The sequence below is a fragment of the Lepisosteus platostomus genome, chromosome 8, assembly GCF_059453375.1.
Source record: "Lepisosteus platostomus isolate fLepPlt1 chromosome 8, fLepPlt1.hap1, whole genome shotgun sequence".
Taxonomy (NCBI): Eukaryota; Metazoa; Chordata; class Actinopteri; order Semionotiformes; family Lepisosteidae; genus Lepisosteus; species Lepisosteus platostomus.
In genome coordinates, this window is record NC_142618.1 from 45,642,896 (window position 1) to 45,663,437 (window position 20,542).

Below are 20,542 nucleotides of genomic sequence, written 5' to 3' on the forward strand. Positions count from 1 at the left end.
CATTTAAACAAGCAGATTCTGTGAGAGATGTAGAAAACGTAGAAAGACTACACCCTAAAGAACTAAACTAAAAACAAAAAGCAGAGCCCTGAAATTGTCCTTTTCAAACCTTAGAATGAAGGAATGTGAATTAAAAATAGTATATACCAGCAAGTACGAGAGAAAAAGACAGGCAGATTTAAAAAAGTATTCAAATTACCTTTACAGTGAAAAATACAGAAGATTGAGCTGACAAAGTGCAATATTTTATTGAGCAATGCTTATGGATGGAGTGTATTCTATTAGTACTACAGCATACATTGTAGGCAGCCTTGCCCTAAAGAGTTTTTTTCCACAATAATGAATTACACAGATTATTACAGACAATAATCTATGGGCACTCCCAAGATGTTTAAAGCATCTATAACGGATCACTCAGGTACTGCTTCTGATCATCGTTCCTTGTACACATGGCTTATTTCATAAAAATTTGCACTAGCACAGTGAGTCACAGAAAATTTGAAATGACGACCAAGTAAAATGGTTAGGAATAAAAAAAAAATAAGTTAAAAACATAGCATCAATTTGTTCTTTTTTGTTTTTTTAAATACATAAAATACAGTTACTGTACATTTACATTGCAACTCTGTTATCATTACTACATCACGTGTAACAAAGCAATGTTAATGTAGAACATACCCACAAGGACAAGCTTGCCTTTGGCAAATAAAAATTAAATGTGCATTAGCCAGGTCTATTTTAATGACTGAAAGGGCAGCAGACCTACAGTAGCTGCCACTACGTTGAACAAGTAAGTTCACAGCCCAAACACACTCTTCTACAATGTTAAAATTAGACTTGCTGTTTAATCTTTCATAGGACAAACCTCTAAACAGAGTTCATACATTCCTTAATCGCACCAACAGTAAACCTTCCTTTGAGAGCATTGAAACAAAACTTTCTGTCTAAGTTGCAATCATCGGGTGTAGCTGGATTCTTGACTAATACAAAACTAAAATCTTCTGAAACAATCGATGATCTGCAGCAAGCAGGTTTTGTCCATTGAGTGTTTTCCAACCAATTCAGAATAAGGACTGTTCTTTCAAAAGCAGATATCCTAAGAATGTTTTTTCTTTATAAACCCCAATACAGAATTGTTTTGAAAGAATGGAAATACAGTATCAGCGGGCTATCAAAATTTCCTGTTTCCCACCTTTGTTTACTTTTCATACAGAGAAAATGAATAGAATTTGGAAATTGTTACTACATTAATCAAATCTCTAACATGTAATAACAGTGGCAACTCAAAACAGCATACACCAAAGCTACGAGTGTGAAATAAAAACAGGAACAAAATTACGGTGCACCATTTTGTTTTTGTAAAGATTAAAAGGTTAATAAACTCTATGCTGACATTTTTGTTTCTTTAGGTCCACCCAATGTGAGGACTGGCTGTATCCTATTTTATAAATTTATAAATTTTTATAAATTAATCTGTGTGCTAGGGGTTGGATTTTTAAACTGCTCATAGAATTAGAAGGAAAAACAGTATGCGAGCTTCAACTTAACCAACCTGTGTATATAATTGTTTTGAAGTGGTTAATTAGAAAGTCATAGTCCTATACCAGTAATTATAGAGTCATGCCTAATAAATATAAAACTGGGGTTTCCGCTAAAATCCAGGTTTTTACAAAATAAAATTTTACTTTTGTAAAACAAAAGATCAAGAGTAATCATAAAAAAATAAGTTGCATTAAAAGGCACAGCTCTTGCACAGTGTGTAAGTTGAAAACAATATAAAGCATGCTTAGGATTACTTAGCAAATTATAATCTAAAGTAAAAAGTAGGTATACAATACACAGATTTCCGAAATCAAAGTTCTACGCAACGTGCTGGATTTACAGTACTTTATCCTTTTTATTGTTCAGACAGCGACATCTTCCATGTTCCAAAACACCTACTGCAGTTGAGAATGTTTACTTTAAAATGCCTGCAATTAATATTTGCTATTAAAAATTTAATGTAAAAATATATGGATATATATTTATAAAAAGGAATTTAAGCCTATTGCATGGGTTCAAATAAGAACAGTGAAAGTAGGCACAGTCAACAGGACAACATTCTCGCTCCTCTCTCCTGTTGCCCAAAACCATGCTCTGCCCATTCAGTTGGTACAGCATTTCCCTTGTAAGCGTTACATTTGTGCAAAACATGCCAATTAGTTTTTCTTCACACCCTCGTGTGTATTGCAATGCATTTTTTTCTGAATTTCCTTCAATGCGTTTTGTAACTAGTAATGATAAAATGTGCTAAACTAACCGCGTGCCATTAACAGCACAAAGGAGAAAATGGTTTCAGCAGTGATGGCCTTTGAGATATACATATATAGAAAAAGTCTTTCCTTTTCATATCAATTACTCCAAAAAATAAAAAAATCTGTGGGGGCAAGGTAAGTTTTGGGTGTAAATGGACTGCATTTTGGCAAACAAGTACAGGAGAAACATGAAGGGTTTCTCTGTGGGAAATATTCGGAGAGGAGTGTAGAAGTCAAAATCGCGTGTTGGTAATCGATTTGCTCTGAACGTTTTCGATATCGAGCTCTTTCTCTGCTGTTCGTTAACCCAGGAGGAAGGTGTTGCAAAGGGAGAAATGAGAAAGGAGAGTGGCGTTCAGGAGTGTGAGCTGCATGAATACTGCATTGTAGCTTTCGAGTCCAAGCGAACCAGTCCAGCGCCTCCAAGGCTGAGCTCTTGCCTTAGCGATTAACATGCATTTTCTTCCTTCTCTGTCATTGTCTGTCTGACCTCTTTTTTTCCTTTAGGAGCCTTGTTTTCTTCAAGTCGTCCGTTCGGCTCTCTTCTCTACTCCCACCCCCCCTTCCCCTTCAGTGTTGGTACTGATGAGGTGCTGCCTTCCGGAAAAGCTGATCTTATTACCTCTTTCCTCCAAAAAAAAAAGTTCAGCAATGGGCAAGTCGTACAGTGCGCTGGGGAGCGCCAGGAAGCAGTTTGAAAGCTGAGGTCCCTCAATTTGTCACTTTTCTGGTTCCTTCCCCTCCCGCCCTCCCTCTTACCCTCTTACCCCCCCACCCCCCCCGCCCCTTCCCCCCCCCCCCTCCCAAAAGAGATGGACAAAGGTTGCCGTGGCTGCGACTGTAGCTGCTCTGTGATAGGCCAACTCAGGCTGTGTGCCCGCCCCTCGCCAGACACTGCTGCGGCCCCTCTGTCACTTGTCCCTCTGTGCCCCGCGCCCCGGTGGCAGACTATGTCAAGATGTTGGTGATGAAGTCGTAGAACCGCTTGGAATACTGCTCTGGATTCACAGTCGAGATCTCTGCACCAGCCTGCGAGAAACACACCGAGGGTTACTCGTGCTTTTGACTTCAGTGCAAATTCACAGAGAGCATCGTGACAATCTTCACACAGGTGTCCTAGGGGATTATGTGTGGGTAAAATTCACACTAATTTATAGAACAAAAAAACAGTTTTATACTACTTCTTTCATCGAAGCTATCCATATGTTACATTATGTTATAATTTCACATCATGATATGAAAAGCAACTTTTTTTTTCCCCCCACAAAATATTAACTTGGCACAATGGTCAGAAAATATTAAAAAAACTTCTGCTTGAAAAATGGTGAAATGCAACTGAAAAGTGTATTTAAAAATGAAACTGCAAGAATTAACATGAGTCAACATAAACGCAACAGTCTTAAAACATCTGACAATGCGATTCTGTCAGAGCACGTCTTTTCATTGATCTTCGAAACACTTGAAGAAACAGACCTTTCATAAACACCATAAGTTCGTTTTGTAGAGTTTGCTCCAGTGTCTTGTGAAAGTTACTACATACATTTCCAGATGTGTAATTTCGGATGAGATTTGTATCCACCGAATAGTCATGTCACACAAAAATCCTGTCATCGTAAAATACCCTCCAAATAGTCTGCGTTAGGTTGTTTAGGTATGAGCTAGTTTAGGAAATGGTTTACTATCATTGTGTATATGTTGACAGTCTCCATAGAAGTGCACATCAAAATGTTCATCATTTATCTGAGGACTACAGCAATAGATTTTAGAAATATAAATTTATTGAAGCAAGATCCTGTATTGGTAATTACTACAGACATATCTTCGATCCCCTTGTGTTATGTGTACTGGAAAAAGTCATTTTTATTCCAGCTAATGGATAGATCTAGCGCCCAAGTTTTCAAAAGGGTTTATTTCGGTTTTATTATTGTCACTTGGTGCTACTAATGACAGAACTGTACCATTTACCCTAAGGCAAGCGTTTCACGCTGCAAAAACAATGATTTTTTTTTCCAACATTTGCTTTTAATTTTGGAAAACACTTGTGCCCACTATATCACAGCTAATGAGAATAATATTAGCAGCATCACTGATGATCTTATCCAGGGTGAGTTACAGTATTGTTTTCCCAAATTCAACATTTTCTGTATTTCAAAAACAAATTTCAAAGAGCATTCATTAGTTTTATTCTATAATAGAACAGACTAATAGAAGTGAAACAATTCACTTTTTAGTGCACTCCGTAAGGGGCACTTGTTTTTGGTTCTAATTATTCATCCTGAATTACAGAGACGTCATGACATACAACGCTAGCCAAAAGTACCTCTAAATCAAAAACTTCAGACTCATAAATGGCAACTTGTGAAAAAAACATCTGTCTGCAAGCCCCCTGGTGCTGGTTTGGGATTTGGTGCGGAAATACCTGGACTAGTGGTGACCTGCTCTGTTTATCTTTTGCTGCCTCACAATAATAGTGTTGCTGTAATTATTACTCAGTGATGCAACTATATCACAGATTACAGAAGGGATTATATTATAAGTAGGGGCTCATGGTTACAACTGTGCAACAGTCAGCAATCAGACTGCAATTGCAATTAATCATGAATCAGCCATTACAGTTTCGTACACACCTAATACAGTCCCAGACACCAGAACTACAATCATGTTACTCACCCCGTGCTTAACCGTTTTGGCAGCATGGGCAGCCTTCTTTTTTGCATCGTAATGTGTGAGAATGTCAATTATCGCCATGAAATAAACTTCTTTCCGTGGAGCAGCTAGAATAGACACACATGAAGCACTTTACAAGAGAAAGCAACTAAAATAAGCCAGCCAGGCAGTTAATCACGACACAGGGAAAGTAAATTTCCTGAAGAAATAAACACACATTCATCAAAATATCACACCACAGATATCTTGTATCACTTCTGGATGGTAGTTTAGGTACATGAAAGACAGGCCTGACAGACTTCAGACAGTGCATTTCTGACAAAACAGTTCTTAAAAAATGATTCTCATCAAAAACACGAAAAACAATTACAAGGTTGCCAAAATCTAGCAGTCGTGTCTGACTATTTTGAGGCATGAGGAGATATTTCTTTATTCTGGTCCTTAAAGGGAGAGAGAAGCCAACTTAAAAAAAAAAAATGTTCCCATCAAATGCTTCCCCACAAAAGCGGCTCATTCTGACATCGGAAAAGCTCAGCAGGAAACAAGAACATCAGATCATTTCATGACAAGAACGGGCCGTTCAGCCCTGCTCAAGAAAAGAAAAAGCTGTAGCAAAAAAAGGTTAAGAATATTTCAGGACTTCTCTCTACAGTTTTGTTTAAAAACAACAGTCTTAAAATCTGACTTCATGAACAGATTCAGAAAATGAACATGTTTTTTGCAATAAAAATGTGCTTCAACAGTTCACTTTGAATGGTTAATGTTGGCTTCCATTTTCATTTTGCTTCATATCTCGAGCAGCTGTATTTCCCCAGACTAAAGGAGGACTAGGACCTTTCACAGCTGTTAGATTTACATGCTTTAGCTTGGCAGCAAAGAAAACCTTGTCGTTCATTACTATGCTGACCTGCAGTGCACAGTTAGCGAAAACCGGACACTAGACGCACACCCCTGGGCATGTAAGCGTTTGTTGTGTCCCTGCGGAACTTACTCTCATGGCTCTTTATGGCGTAAACATCGATGGCGGGGTCGAACTCCCCAGGGCCCATGGGCTTGGAGCTGTCCAGGGTGTTGCTGGGGCTGTCCGGGGGGGTCCCCACAGGGTGTGTGCCATCGCTCTCGGCGTCCTCCTCCCCCTCGTTCTCCTCGCACTCCATCTCCTCCTGCTCTGCCTTCTCCACGTCGTGGATACCCACCAGCAGGCTGTAGTCCATGAGCTTCAGCTGGGCCATGAACTGTGGCAGCAGACAGCAGACACCATGAGCGACGATGATAAACCAGCAGAACAAGTCCCAGGCACTGGGAGGAGGGAGAGATTTATTTCTAGAATGATTAGTTGTTGTTTCTTTTTGCAAAGAAGAGAACAACTCTTCACAGTCGTCAAAATTCCTCAAAACTGGTTCCCATTGGGTTTAACCTTTTATTTTTTTTCTTGGTTGTAAAGGAAGATTTCTATGACAAAACAAGTTTTCCTAATTAATTTGGTGAAACGTTTTAGGATTATAGCCCCTAAATGGACCTTCTCTTCATTCATATTCATTTTTCTGACTCTCCACGGCTATAAAATCTCATCCATTGTCTTACACTACATTGGCAGCACAATTCGGCTTCAGGCTGCAACCAATCGGACAGATTCGGCACCAGAGAGATATTGCCCATACCGAGAGCAGAGAGGTGAGGCACCTGTGAATTTATGTCCCTAGTGCTAAAATATTTACACTTTTTTTGTGGTCAGAACTTGACAGTGTATTCATAAGAACATAAGAGGTTACTTATCTGGACCATCCAGCCTATTTGGTAGTCAGCAGCTATTTGATCTGTGGGTCTCAAACTGCACTTTCGTAAAAGCATTCAGGGTTTGGGCCTCATCAACATGGCTGGGTTGTGGGAGAATGGAATAATCTACCCTCTGTGTAAAGAAATGTCCCCTGTTCTCGTACTTAAATGCACTTTCAGGTAGTTGACCCTTGTGACCTCTGGTTCCTGTTTCAACATTGAAACGGAAGAAATTCACTGAATTGAATGTTGGTGCCCTTGAGACTTTTTGAATACTTTAATAAATTCAAGAAGCATGACCAAATTGATCAACTCGCCATTATCGGTTTATAAATACATTTGGTTTGCAAAGCAAAATAAGTGCTCCATCATAAGTACCTGCACTTGCCATCACTAGATTTTAAAATTGGGTTAACATGCAGGACAAGACAAAATCACACTTCAATTTCAAATTTAATGCAATTTTATGCTTAAACACTGGGACAGCTGTAGATTGCATTTGTCTAAATAACTCCTCAATTAGATGCTACAGTTGAGGATCAGGGAAGACCAATTGAATGAATAGTCAGAAAACGCACCACTGGTATCAACTTTTATTCATGTACAACACTTCATGGGCTCTTAGTCTCCATCGAGTGCCAAAAACTTTTTTCCCCAGTTTTCACTTGGTAACATTTCCCTGCTGTGATGCTGCAAAGCGAACAGAGAACACCATAGCCACCTTCAATACCCAATATTTATTAATAAAAGACCCTATTATGTCACTTGAACATCTTACACTAAAGACACAGCTGCAAGTGAAAAAGAAAATGCAGACATTTTCAGGCTGCCAGAAAAGGAGCGCACTGCCAAACGCTGAATCTGTTTTTAATACTCCTGCTCTGAACTACTGAGTGATTGCAGAAAAGGCCACTTAACGCGCTCCACGATAATTGCTGCCTACTTCCAATTTCCAAGAAACTCTCTAATGGAAATTTAAGTGCTGAAAAAATAAGCAGGTTTCGGCACAGTGACTGCACCCATTTCGACACCACTGTGTGCGAGGCACCAGTGTCGGTTAAGTGTGTGGGTGTGTGTCTGAGCCCTTGTCTTCAGCCTCAAGAGGACCAACGCCAGGATTAAAGATGTGTTGTTGCCACCTGGGATTAAGGTAACATTTCTTCCTTCTGATGAGTCGAACACACAGGCTGTACTGAGCAGCATTCTGGATCTCACCCTTAAAATCGGTTATACAATTCTGCACGTCATGAAACAGAATAGGTTTCAGGTTGTGCTGCAAATGAAATACTTGTCTGAACGAGGAGAAAATAAATCGCCGCAATCCTTAAAGGGCCCATAAAACACAGCAGTTTTTTACTGTTTGTATTTGAACCTTCTTAGCAACAAGAGAAACTAAGTAAAATGGGGAATGTTTTTTTCCAGTCAGTCTTGGAACACACTATTTTAAATGGTGGGGTACACAGTGAATAATTCCCAGTGTCTGTTTAGTTCCCAGAGAGTTGCAGCGCAGAGAACCAAAGATTTAAAAGTAAATATTTTGGTTTTTTACATTAGTGGATTTTCTGGACCGGACTGGGAGAAAGTGTGCCGTATGTTAATCTGATTCACTTTTTCTAAAAGGCTTAAGGCCCTGCAAGCATGTGTTTTCCCTTAAAAAAATGGAACAGAAAATACGACTAGTCACGATGTAATCATGTCTTTTAAACTTTGGTTAAGGTACTACTTAACAATTTCCTTCATACAGTAGAACCTTAAGTACAGGAAACATTCTGATAATGATTACATTTTGCCCATATGAGAACCCTTTTATTCAGATCACCTTATATTTATGACAATAAGAACATTTACAGATGAAGGTCGGTTTGACCCATAATGCTCACATGGTTGCTACAGTAGTAGCTCATTGATTTGAGGGTCTGCAATAACTTTTTTAAGGTAATGGAGCATATCAACCAGACATTCAACCTTTTCCATAAAAAAGAACCTCCTACATTATGTCCCTATTTCTTTACTAAGCCTTTAGTCATCCTTTGGGATATCTTTGTCAAAACCTTTCAGGATATTAAATATTTGCACCCATCCCCCACAATCTTCTTTTTTCCAAACTATGGAGATTTTGTTCCTTTAACCGGTTGGTGTTTGGCATGCCTTTTTAAATCCAAATTGTCGTGGTCACTTCTTAACTTTGAATAAAACGCCCCTAACTCTCCTGTCTCAGATATTCTGCTGCCCACATAATAATAATAATAATAATAATAATAATAATAATAATAATAATAATAATAATAATAATAATAATAATAATACACTTATTTAGCACTTTTCTGGGCACTCCACTCAAAGCGCTTTACAGGTAATGGGGACTCCCCTCAACCAATGTGCAGCCCCACCTGGATGATGCAACGGCAGCCATAGTGCGCCAGAATGCTCACCACACATCAGCTCTCAGTGGGGAGGAGAGCAGAGTAATGAAGCCCATTCATAGTATGGCTTAAGGCACATAAGGCAGTGATTTGGTCTCTCAGCTGTCTGCAGTAGTCCTGAATGGCATCCGAGCACGCAGATCATTTTCACACAGACGGATGGGTATAGTCGTTTTGCTGTTGTATAAGTTACTTCCTCCTGGAATTTCTCACACTGTAGCCACTGCTCTCTCCAAGCCTATAAGCTGGGTCAGCTCTGTTGTCGCTCATACAACCGGTTTCTCTGGTCGTGTTAATGGGAGCATCCCACTGCTCAGGCAATGTCTCACACATAAACACTCCCTGCAATCATGCTGAGTTCAACCAGGAAACCATACCTAGAGCTCAAGCGGGACGTGGACACACATTTCTCCATCCCTGCATGAAATTAAAAAACAGCTTTTTCGAACAGCTATTTTTACAGATTCTTAATCAACTCACACCGGCAACTGTAACTTGCCAATGATGGCAAATGATGACTTGAGCTCATTATTGTTCTATTATCCCAAAGACTGATGCTCTTCAAAACCAGCCAGCCAGCCTACTGTAGCTGCTCGCCGTTTAAAATGTAAATAATGTTTAGCAACCTTTTCATTACTTAAGACCCACTTCTCTGACTTGCATCCAATGTAAAAGCACTTACCTCCACAACTACCCCGGACACAGCTGTTTACTATCGATTGCTTCTTAACTGACGGTTTTACAGAGCACATCTGAAAACTGCACTGCTCTGCATCCACAGTAATCTCCCTTACCGCACAGAAATAGAACATGGTGATCAGTGCATGCTGTGTATTGTTATTTGTTTGCCGCGAGTTATAAATGACTAGACCGATTACGCAATGTGGCTGAGCGTGTTAAATTACCTAGGGTGCTTCGGTCACGTTGCCACTACTTGAAAACTGTGTGAATGCTTAAGAAGAATAACTTCTCTGCCAACTCCTTGACCACTTCATGAAAGTATTTTAAATTTGCACGCCAAGTAAGGTGCAGAAAAGAATGTGCGGAGAGCGACCCTTCCCCACCTCAAGTGCACTGACAAATGGAAAGATGCACACCCAGGTTTTCCTCACACTAAGCTAGCACGTCCCTATTTTCCATCTGGCTTCTCATGTCACTGCACAAGCCTCACCTGGTAACTGCATGTCACTGCAAAATCCTCACCTGGTTACGCCTGCAGCTTTGCTGGATTGCCAGCTGCTACTTCTTGGTTTGAGTGATGAATATTTAGCTTTGCATTTTGATTAACTTTCCATGTTTTGGTGCATGAGAATGGTACTTTGTATTTTGGTGCAAAGTACAGCATATGCCCTGTTTAAATCTGTCACGGTAGCTTCTTTATCTGTGATCTGCTGCGTTAAAACTGTGCATTCCTGTAAACACTTGTTAAATTCGGTAGTCAACATAAAGAAGCTTCAGCTATCAACTCTCTTTTTAAGATGTTTCAGATTTGAATTTTAACTTGGAACTACTAACACTACAACTATTAAAATAAAAATATATTTGATTAAAATTGATGTTGCATAATAGGTGGATTTCACAGTATTAAGTATTCAGCATTGTCTGTTTCTTCTGGATTTAGCCTTTTTAGTGGTTAATTTGTTTATATTTATGTACGCAATGTGAGTACCTATTTGTAAATAAAAACAACAAAAAGCTTTTTCCTCTTTTCAGTGTGGAATTAGTTGCTCCTCTGCAGCCAGTGCACACTGACCAGCACAAACACTCAAACATCCACGTTATTTGTGTTTCATACTGTAGTTTGCTTTAACACATTATACCTATATAAACAGTTCAGTATGATAAAACCAATTACAAAGGTCTGAGTAAACAAGGTTATTCCTTATCTTATATTGTATTCACAACTGTGAATTACGTGAATTTACAAATAAGGTATATTTGAAAATAATACCTAATAATGAGACTTGAATTTTTTTGTTTTTAATTTCCTGAGAATGGCTAAGGTCATAAAAAAGGGAACGGCTAGGGTCATAAAACCAATTATGTTCCAAAATATTACATACTTCATTATATTCTGAAAAAATCTCAAGTTTCTTGGTGGTTTGTAATGGATCCAATATTCATTAGCAATAATATGATACTTTATGAAATGCAGAAAACAAAAACATTATATCAAACAGTCAACTGAAAAGGGCTAAAGGATGAAAAGGAGACAACAGTTATTTCTTTTTGAGGTTTGCGACCTGTTCGATCAAACCTATTCCAGCATGCTGCAGAAATCCTGGATCTCAGTCACATCTGGCCTCTTACAGAGGCAAAAGCCTCTGTACAGCTGCCTAATGCAGAGTTGGTCTTTCCTAGCTTTCTGGTCCAAGTTTGCATGTGTTTAACCAAAACGCTTACCTCCACATCTTTTTTCAGTTTCTCCAGAAACATCTTTTTGTTGTTTTCATCGATGTAAATCTTTTGACCGTCGTTGATGAAGTCATTGTCCTTGTACGTTGGAAGCTCTTTGGCCTGAATTTGCAGGGAAAAAAAAAATGGAAAACCATGAGTACAAAAAAATAAAATAAACGGAAGTACTATCATAAAAATGAAACTTGACAGTAGAGAATTGTGGCTGTCCACCACAGAGGGCACTACTGAGCTTCTTCTACAATACTCAGTCACTTGACATGTGTAAGATAAGCAACAGCAGCAGGAGAATCCCTGTATGAGCAGTCAGATGACTACAGCACAGCATGAGGTACTGCATTGACTAACTAAAGCAAACCTACCACACTAGGACTGCTGGATACAGGGCCTCTGAACCACATTCAGGTACTTATACCCTTCTTCCAATTTTTTAAATCTCTTTTTAAATATCCACAGCTTGGCATTCACATTCCCTGGCAATACTAGAAATAAAGGGCAATCTATTTTTGTTTTGTTAAATGTAATTTTTAGTAGGGTGGAGGGGATTATACCAATCCAATAAATCAATTTTTCTCATTTTGTTTGTGTTCTGCCTTCGCTCTCTACTATATATCTGTGAGCACACAACAGAACAGCAGTTGGAGACAAAAAAAGACTTTAGATCAGGATTTAATAACAGTCATCAAGAAAACTCAACTTTATGTTCTTATTTTTTATGACATCTCATTTTACAATGTTAAACCGTTGCCTTTTAAGAACCAAGTGGTCTTTTTTAGGAACCATTTAACCACACACGAGGCTTTACTGTTTTCAATTTGCCACTTCAATTGAATTATTGGCTTTCACAAACCAGATGCAAGCAGCAGTTCATCTGAGTGGGCATTCATATGACATTTGTATACAAGGCCCCTACTGAAGAAATGAAACTCTTGAGTATTTCTTGACAGTAATCTTAAAGATACACTGTTCAACTATTTGGATTAGTAAATGGAATAGTGCATTTTTTCATCCATTTTAACTAATTGCTGGGTCTAAAATATATGTTTAAATCCACTCCTTGCCGGTGCCCAGAATGAAATATTGTAATAAGTGCTTTTATAAAGACAAAAATCATCTAGCAAACTGGTCCAAAATCCTCCCTCTTATTTTACTACTACTAACTATGTTACTACTAATATTCTGCTACATTACTTCATAATTAGAACACAAAATTAAATTCCATGTTTTGCATGTTCTAAAACTCCAGTGTCTGTTAGACAATACTTGTGCTATGTAACTTCGGTCCAGTGTTAAGACACAAGGAAAAGAGCAAAGACAATGGCAGTTCATCTGGTTAATCCATGTAGGGCTTTGGGAATACTAGTTCTTTGTAGGGAATATGTATTTAATGCTACAAATACACAAAGAAAGAAAGGAAGAATCCATATATCATACTATGTATGAAAATTTCTTAAGAGAGTCAAATAAACAGAGGATATGCGCTGCCGATCTTATTAACCACTAACCTTTCCTGCAGCCCTTAATGATTAAAGTGATGGTCAGCATCTGAGTCAATTAACCAATTAAGACTCACTGCAGTTGTTTAATGCATTCAAAAGACCTAAAGGTTAGTGGCCCGGGCTAAAAGAGCTGTGGTTCCCTTACACTTGGTCAGAGCAGTTGTCACACTACTTAAAACACAAACAAAAACAGATGTTGATTCAATTTAATCCTCAATCTTCCTCAGCATATTTCGAACGGCTGCGGACTTTGTTCTCACTCTCCCACATGGGTCCATTATGGTTAAGGCCATTGTGTCGGCTTCAATGCCTGATGTTATTCTTTTCTGCTTCTTAAGTACTGAAAGTGGAGTCTCTCTGTGTTGTGATAAAAAAATAATCATCACCCGCTGCTTCTCATTTTCCCATAATTCTCTTCGCCGCTTTATGGTGGTGTGCCCATTCTGGGCAGAAAAGATGGGGTTCTTGCCTGGTTAAAAGATTTCGAGTGGCAAGTGTCCCCACTGCCGCGGGCTCTCGAAGAAGACTCTTTACTGCTTCCTTTGATTCGGAGAGATCGGATGTGGAACTGAAATCAGCAGCAGGTTAAATTCTGGTTAGCATGACAACAGGTGTCAACATTCCAACAATCACTCTATTTTATCTTCCACTTTCTCCACTCTGGACTATTTGCTTTGCAAAAATGATGTTTTTGAATCCCACTGACAGAGGGTCAACAGTGCAGAAGAAATGACTCTTCTTGAAATTTCCTTCCCAGAAACCCTACTCTATCAAGCGAGGCAGGGTGGGTGCTCCGAGGTTCCAGAACAGGTGTATTTTTTTGTTTTTTTGGAGTCCAAATTCCACTTGATACACACATTAAATGTGCTTTTTTCCCCCATTTCTTCATTTAGACGCAAAGCATCTTGACAAATCTGCAAAAGCTGTAAGCTGTAGCAATAACAGATCTCCAGAAGACCACCAGCTTCAATGTACACCATCCTACAAGTGTGCGGGACCTGAGACCAGTGGTGTCACTGAACGGCTGTGGATCAGTGGTCCGACTTGGAAACAGGGCCGTTGGCAGCATTTCCTAGGCGAATGCCAAACTATGCAAACTTCCCTGCATGCTGCATTTGTCCTCCAACATGTTGTTTCGGCGGCCTGTTCGCATTGCGGAAAGAAGCGGTAAGCCACATAAGAATTACGTGAGCACGCTGCATCAGTGCATGAAACGCAGGCTGCAGGCTAGGCAGAGTCCTACATGCGGTAGAAAGGAAAAGTTTTAGCCACTTCTCAGTGGAAAACTATTGTGTTTCGTTTAGAAATGAAGTGACCACGAGTATGTCAGCCACTGCACGCCGCTAAAAACTGACAAACAGGATTATGAGTGGTGGCCAGCAGCCATATCAACCTGCAACTCACAATTGGCAACCCACTGAAGCGAAGCAGGTGTGAGCCGGGTCAGTACCTGGACGGGAGACCTCTTGGGAAAAACTAAGGTTGCTGCTGGAAGAGGCATTAGACGGACCAGTAGGGAGTCCTCACTTTTTGTGTCCCAATATTGTGACAGGACAACTATACTGTAAGAAAGACGCTGTCCTATGGATGTGACGTAAAACCGAGGTCCTGACTCTCTGTGGTCATTAAAAATCCCGGGTTGTTTCTCGAAAAGAGTAGGGGTGTAATCCTGGTGTCCTGGCCAAATTTCACATGGGTCTTTACCAATCATGGCCTCCTAATAATCTATGAATTGGCTTCATCACTCCCCACTGATAGCTGATGTGTGATGAGTGTATTGGTGCACTATGGCTGCCGTTGCATCATCCAGGTGGGGGTTGCACATTGGTGATGGTGGAGGGGAGTCCCCACTGTACCCCAGGGCAGTCCCCAGCATGTAATGCACTGTGAGCGGAGTGTCCAGAAAAGGATTATATAAGTGTAAGAAATTGTCAGCACAAATCAGTATAAACGACACTCAGGGCTGTTATTTCAAAGGTGTTAAGTGTGCCCTCCCTCACTCGCACTTAAATCTAAACCTAGCAACAGTGGCAATTAAATGTTTTCACAAGTGTCACGTGAAGAATGCAACCCGAGACTTTAGTTTCCTTCAGCTTCGTTAGCTGACTTAACAGATACTGGACAAAAACCTTAAGATAACTGATAATTGACTGGCTGATTCAGAAAGCCATGAAAATTGATACTACAGTGGAAACATGTCATGAACCATTTAAGCACTCTTTTGACTGGGGCTAAAAAAATGTAGCAATGCACCATCCTACTTGAGGGTCTTGGTTTAGTGAAGACCACAACCCTCAGTATTGTTCCACCCATGACCGTGAAGGTTTGCAAAATGTTTGGTAGAGGGGCTTCTGGATCCACCATAGCAGAAACCAAACATTCATCTCCTGGACATTTTAGAGCAATTCCCCTGACCCTCTCCACATCAATCTGCATCTTTCAACAAACACATGATCAAAGATTTTTGATTAAGATCTAAATTGCTACAGTGCAAAATGCACCCTTCATCTACCGTCTTCTACACAAACTCAACAGCAGGTCAGGTATAAAAATTATCAAGTGCTGACCAGTAATGGATGTGCTGCACAAGGTTTTGTTTGGTGGAGTGCTGACTGTTGTTTGTGCTATTAAATTATTAAATCTTAACTTTGTATTCTGAAATGGACAAACCAAAACCAAAAAAACATATTTCCCCAGGCACAGCAGAAAACTCTTCTGACTCCTTAATACTGTTCTCTTATTAGATAAAGGAAAAACCGTCTCCTAATGATAATAATCCATTTATTCATTTTTATTGGTAAAGCACCTTCTGCAGAGGACACTTGGTTGAAAGTTAAAACAATCAGCAGCCCGAAAGACCTGAATTTTTATTACATTTTATTGCACTTCTATCAATTTCAATCCGTCATTTTCTTAGGGGATTAAAACCAATCAATCAATGTGGTATGCGGACGTGTAGTGAGCACGGCTCAATAAATGTTTCCTCCTTTTGAGAAATGGCAAGATTTACACATTTACTTTTTTCTAAACGGCACTGTAGCTCCAAAAGGGCCTTTAAAACGTACTGAAAGACACCTTCTTCCCAGCAGGAAAGACCTCAAGAAGGACTGTTAAAGAATGACATTTCAAGAGGTCAGCATGTCCTCAGAACAGGAAAAGGCGCACAACGGGCTTTGTGGTGCAGAAAATTCATCATTCTAAAAGGTCAAACATCTATCCAATGGATGAATGAAAAACTCTTATTTGTCATTTTCCCCACTTTTTTGGGCGGATTTCATGTCACTTTTCCAAAATGCTGTGCTCAATTGTCCAAGGGCTCATAAATATAGTATATTTATGTATATTGTGTATTTAGAATTTATAATACAGCCTAATCACATTACCAAGACTACACATACCTACTGCAGACCTTCTGGAAATGGAGAGGAAAGCACTGGCCCAAACACAAGTGGTCTACAAGGTAAATTGGTGTGTACACAGGTGTTCCCTGGTGTCCCATTTTGGGTCTGGTTTGACCTACCAAATTATAGTAGAAGTTCATCATTGCACTTGTTGGGCCTAATCTGTGGTAGTAGTTCAGGTGGGTAGCTGCGTCAGCATGTGTCGGCTGCAAAGGAACAAGTAATAGGTTTATTCCATGCTGAAAAGAGAAGAAAGAAAACGCAATGTTTCGGCCGTAGAGCCCACGCCTGAAGAAGGCTCCACGGCCAAAACGTTGCGTTTTCTTTCTTCTCTTTTCAGCATGGAATAAACCTATTACTTGTTCCTAATCTGTGGTAGAGCAGTAAGCAGGCATTTTCTTTGAACTCTGCTGAATAAGAATCAATGAGTAACAGCTCAGAACAGGCATTCGACAAAGCATCTATTATCAAGATACTGTCTGTAAAATGCCTTTGCCCAAGAAAAGTTAAAAAGCCGTGCTTTGTAATAGCTCACAGAATACTCCTATAACAATTTCTTTAATTGCTTATCTCAACTCAACCCAGCATAACCTAGAGCTATGACAGTGGGAAGTATATCAGCTCAACAGCAAGTGCTGAGAAACGAAAACAAGACATTGATATTGCTAATAAGCAATGTTAGCAAATTAACATTGCTTAACTTTTATTGCAAGATGGGGTTGCAAGCTTTCTTATACCGTAGTATGAGAAATCACCTCGCTGCTGCACGGAGGGGCTGAGCTTTTGTGTCGTGGTTTTGGTTTTCTAAAAGCTTGTGATAAAATAGGCCACAGAGTTGTGCCAGAGAGCTCCTTCCAGCTCCTTTTCACCACCCAATCCTACACTTGTGATGTTTGCTAAATTCTGTCTCGTTTTATTTATTGCACATCTCATTGTAGAATACACCTAGAATACAGCTGTACTATGTGTATACAGTTCAGTAACTGCTTTCAACGCACAATGGGTCACAGCATCAGCTAAGGAAGTCTGCAGCAACAAGAATAATAAACAGTGTGAGGAAAGAATACACCAAAATGCATCACTAATGGGACGCCAAAACACTTCTGGATTTGTATGCATTTCTAACTGATTTCCAGTTTTATCTTTAACTGTAATCATTGAGACTGCTTTTTGATCATTATGGAAATAAATTTTTGATAATCTTTTATAAATTACTTTAAGATCTCTTACATAACTGACTTGCAAGCATTTGGCAGTATTGTGGTATACTAATGTAAGCAGTGACAGAGTGACTAATTCAAAATCAATAAGCTGCTGAAAGTGAAAGGAAATTAACCCTGTATGACAGACCCACTGTGGCGCTGCTGCATTGCAACTCATTAAACCTGTTTTATTCAGCTGGTGGTGGTGTAAGTACAGAACAATGGAAAAGAACTTCCTAGAATCATCTACAAATATAGAGGCCAGGAGCACAGAACGTAAGAATAATCTCGATCACCTTTAACTCCATGCAAACGCCAAAAGCTGTCAAAGTTTGAGTCATGCCACAATTTCCTACCATTATCAGGAACTTATGAAAGGTAACAATTCAGTAGAGGCTATTTTCCACATTTTGTTAGGGTGTGGTCTTTGTGTCTTTCTTTTTACATCTTAACGAAGTGTACAGTCTGAGACTGCAAGACTCTTTGTCACCACCATATGCTGAAGCACATTTACCTACTGGATGTACACTTCACCCACTGCAGATTGCCAGCCCAGTTTGTTGAAGTCTTCACTGTTGGCTTTGTATAATATCCATCCCAGAAAAACACAGATGAAAAGTTTTTGCAGTCTGCCCACCAGGTGAGGCCTATCAAACCGGAGTATGACATCAACACAACCATCTTTCTGTCCATTACGTCTGTTGTGTGGATTTAACACCAGGGCACTGAGATGGCCTGCTTGACCTTCAACACACGCAGACCTAAGAGGCAGAGCATCAGCAGTAGCTGACATCAGGCCCCAGAGACTGTGACAGAAAAAGAAACGCAGGAGGAGAGGTAATTCTGCCAGAAAAGAGAGAAGTCCCAATTACTGGCTAGACTAGGTAGACCTGGTATGTTAGACTGGTATTAAGCAGCCCTCATCCAGATTGGCTTTTAGTCCACATCAACGGAGAAGCTCAAGTGACCAAGAATGACCCATGAAGGGGGATCCCTTTCATAATAGTGATAGAAACCCCAGCTCTGATTCTGGCAAATATCAGAGACAGAGGCCTGCGAAGGTGATGCCTCAAGTCCAAGGTTATTGATCTGAAGGCCATTCAACAAGTGTCACCAGTAACAAGGAAAGCAAGAACAGTCCAAAGGGCAGGAGCAAAGAGGAACCAGGTGGCCAGGAGGTGCAGGAGGCGCCAGAGAACACAGAAGCATCAAGATACATGGAGACCTAGAACTAACAGACCTAGAGTGCTGGTGCACACAAAAAAGTGCAACATGGAAGAAGAGACAACACCAGTGTTCAGGCATCCAAGTCATCCTCGGTTTTTTTTTTTAAGTTTTCAACTGACATAAGCTCCAAGAACAGAGAGAAGCAAGCTTGATAGGCGAAGAGAAAAGAAAGGAAAACGAGTCGTGCTTGCTTTCTTAAAAAAGAAAGCAGTAGGAAAATGGGAATGGTGCTGAAAGAAGTTGACTGCACACAGACAGACAACAAGGCAACCAGATGGTCCTCACAGAAGGTCTCAGGGAAAAAAAACAAGCTGGCGGTCTGGCTTTTTGTGGATCATCGGGTTAAGGAGCACAGGCCAGTTTGCAAACTGGATACATGTCTACTAAGAGCGAGAGAAAGAGCTCAGTCGCTCACCTGCCCGAGGAAATGAAAGAGGCATGTGAAGGACCTGTGTGAGCACAATATCTAAGCACAGCAGGGGCAGAGACTGGGCATCACGCTCCCACTGGCCTATCAGGGGCGCCAATATAATAAATGAGCCCTGGTATCCTATCCGTTGGTGGCTACCTTCCAAAACGAGAAGCTACCTCTTTAAAGGGGAATTGTAGTCCACATTTCTCAGACCAGTTATCACATCTTGGTAACAAAATAAATTAATTGATGGTACAGAAAAAAAAAAATTCAAATTAAACACAAAATCCTGAACTCTGCGAGAGTACTGTAAGTACCATGTAGTTGCAAATCCCTGGTCGAGCCATGGGGCCGAGAACGAGAGTTCCCGAGAATTTTGATGTGATGCAGCCCTTTCTGCTCATAAGTCCCTAATAATGTGATGTGTGAGCAAATTAAATATAGGTTGTGCAGCAGGCATTCCTCTCCAACGTGATCTGCATGCAGAGTTAACAAGTTCTATTTATCAGCAAAACCATCTGATTCACAAGTATTCACAAGCCTGCTTGTTTACAATGTAATGAGGCCACTTCATCTCACTGGAAGTCTTATTGCCTCGTTCTGAATCTTAGAATATAGCACAGCGTGTACCTGTAAATGTCGTCTATTTTGTGCTGTAAATGGTTTTTACAAGCTATTGTGAACATTTGACTTTTATTGTGGTTTGAAATGCACTCATCACTGCTGATTCTTTCTCACCCTGAAAAACAAAACAAGCGCTGCAGCACCCCTTTAAAATCGCTACCTTAAACAGTTCAGCCTCTCTTGAACAAAAATCAACATATAAAAACAAAATCAGTTATTTTAGGTTGGGGATTGATGTAAAAGGTGAAGTCATCACATTTCAGTTCCTCGCAAAGTTTTTCTCTAAAACACTGAAAAGGCCTAACTTGCACCAGCTGTGAGCCACTTGTTCGCACTTACTGTACATATCCCTGTTTTTTAATACGCCTGACTGAATGGTCAATTTAATTTCCTGTTCCACATACAGTAACCACCGATGACAATCGCTTAACCTAGGTCCTTATCTGAGGAGCCCCGACACCTGGCACCCTTTGGAAGGGGGATAACAGCAATACAGGCTTAATTAAACAACATTACTGAGCACAGAAAGCTTTCTAATGCCCTGGAGACCTCGAGCTCCTGCTAGACCTTGGGACAGTAAGACACATGCTGAGAAAACTGAA

The 20,542-nt window shown here is 40.0% G+C and overlaps 1 protein-coding gene and 1 long non-coding RNA gene across 5 annotated transcripts in view; both read right to left on the minus strand.

Moving 5' to 3' along the window:
* Nucleotides 1-223: 223 nt before the first annotated feature.
* Nucleotides 224-20,542, minus strand: part of pip4k2aa (phosphatidylinositol-5-phosphate 4-kinase, type II, alpha a) — a 99,420-nt gene continuing 79,101 nt past the window's right edge. For 3 of the 4 annotated variants that reach the window (XM_088643683.1, XM_088643682.1, XM_088643685.1), the window contains 4 exons: nt 11,564-11,677; nt 5,953-6,196; nt 4,965-5,068; nt 224-3,323 (listed from right to left, as the gene is read on the minus strand). In XM_088643683.1, the coding sequence (XP_088499809.1) occupies nt 3,243-3,323; nt 4,965-5,068; nt 5,953-6,196; nt 11,564-11,677 (543 nt within the window). In that variant the 3' untranslated portion in view covers nt 224-3,242. Of the gene's footprint in view, nt 3,324-4,964; nt 5,069-5,952; nt 6,197-11,563; nt 11,678-13,543; nt 13,643-20,542 lie in introns of all 4 variants that reach the window. The other variant, XM_088643681.1, reaches the window with a different exon arrangement.
* LOC148657421 (uncharacterized) lies at nt 6,380-11,029 on the minus strand. The gene is made up of 2 exons (XR_015940965.1): nt 10,364-11,029; nt 6,380-10,331 (listed from the first exon to the last, which is right to left on the minus strand). It is a non-coding gene; the product is annotated as an uncharacterized LOC148657421 (long non-coding RNA).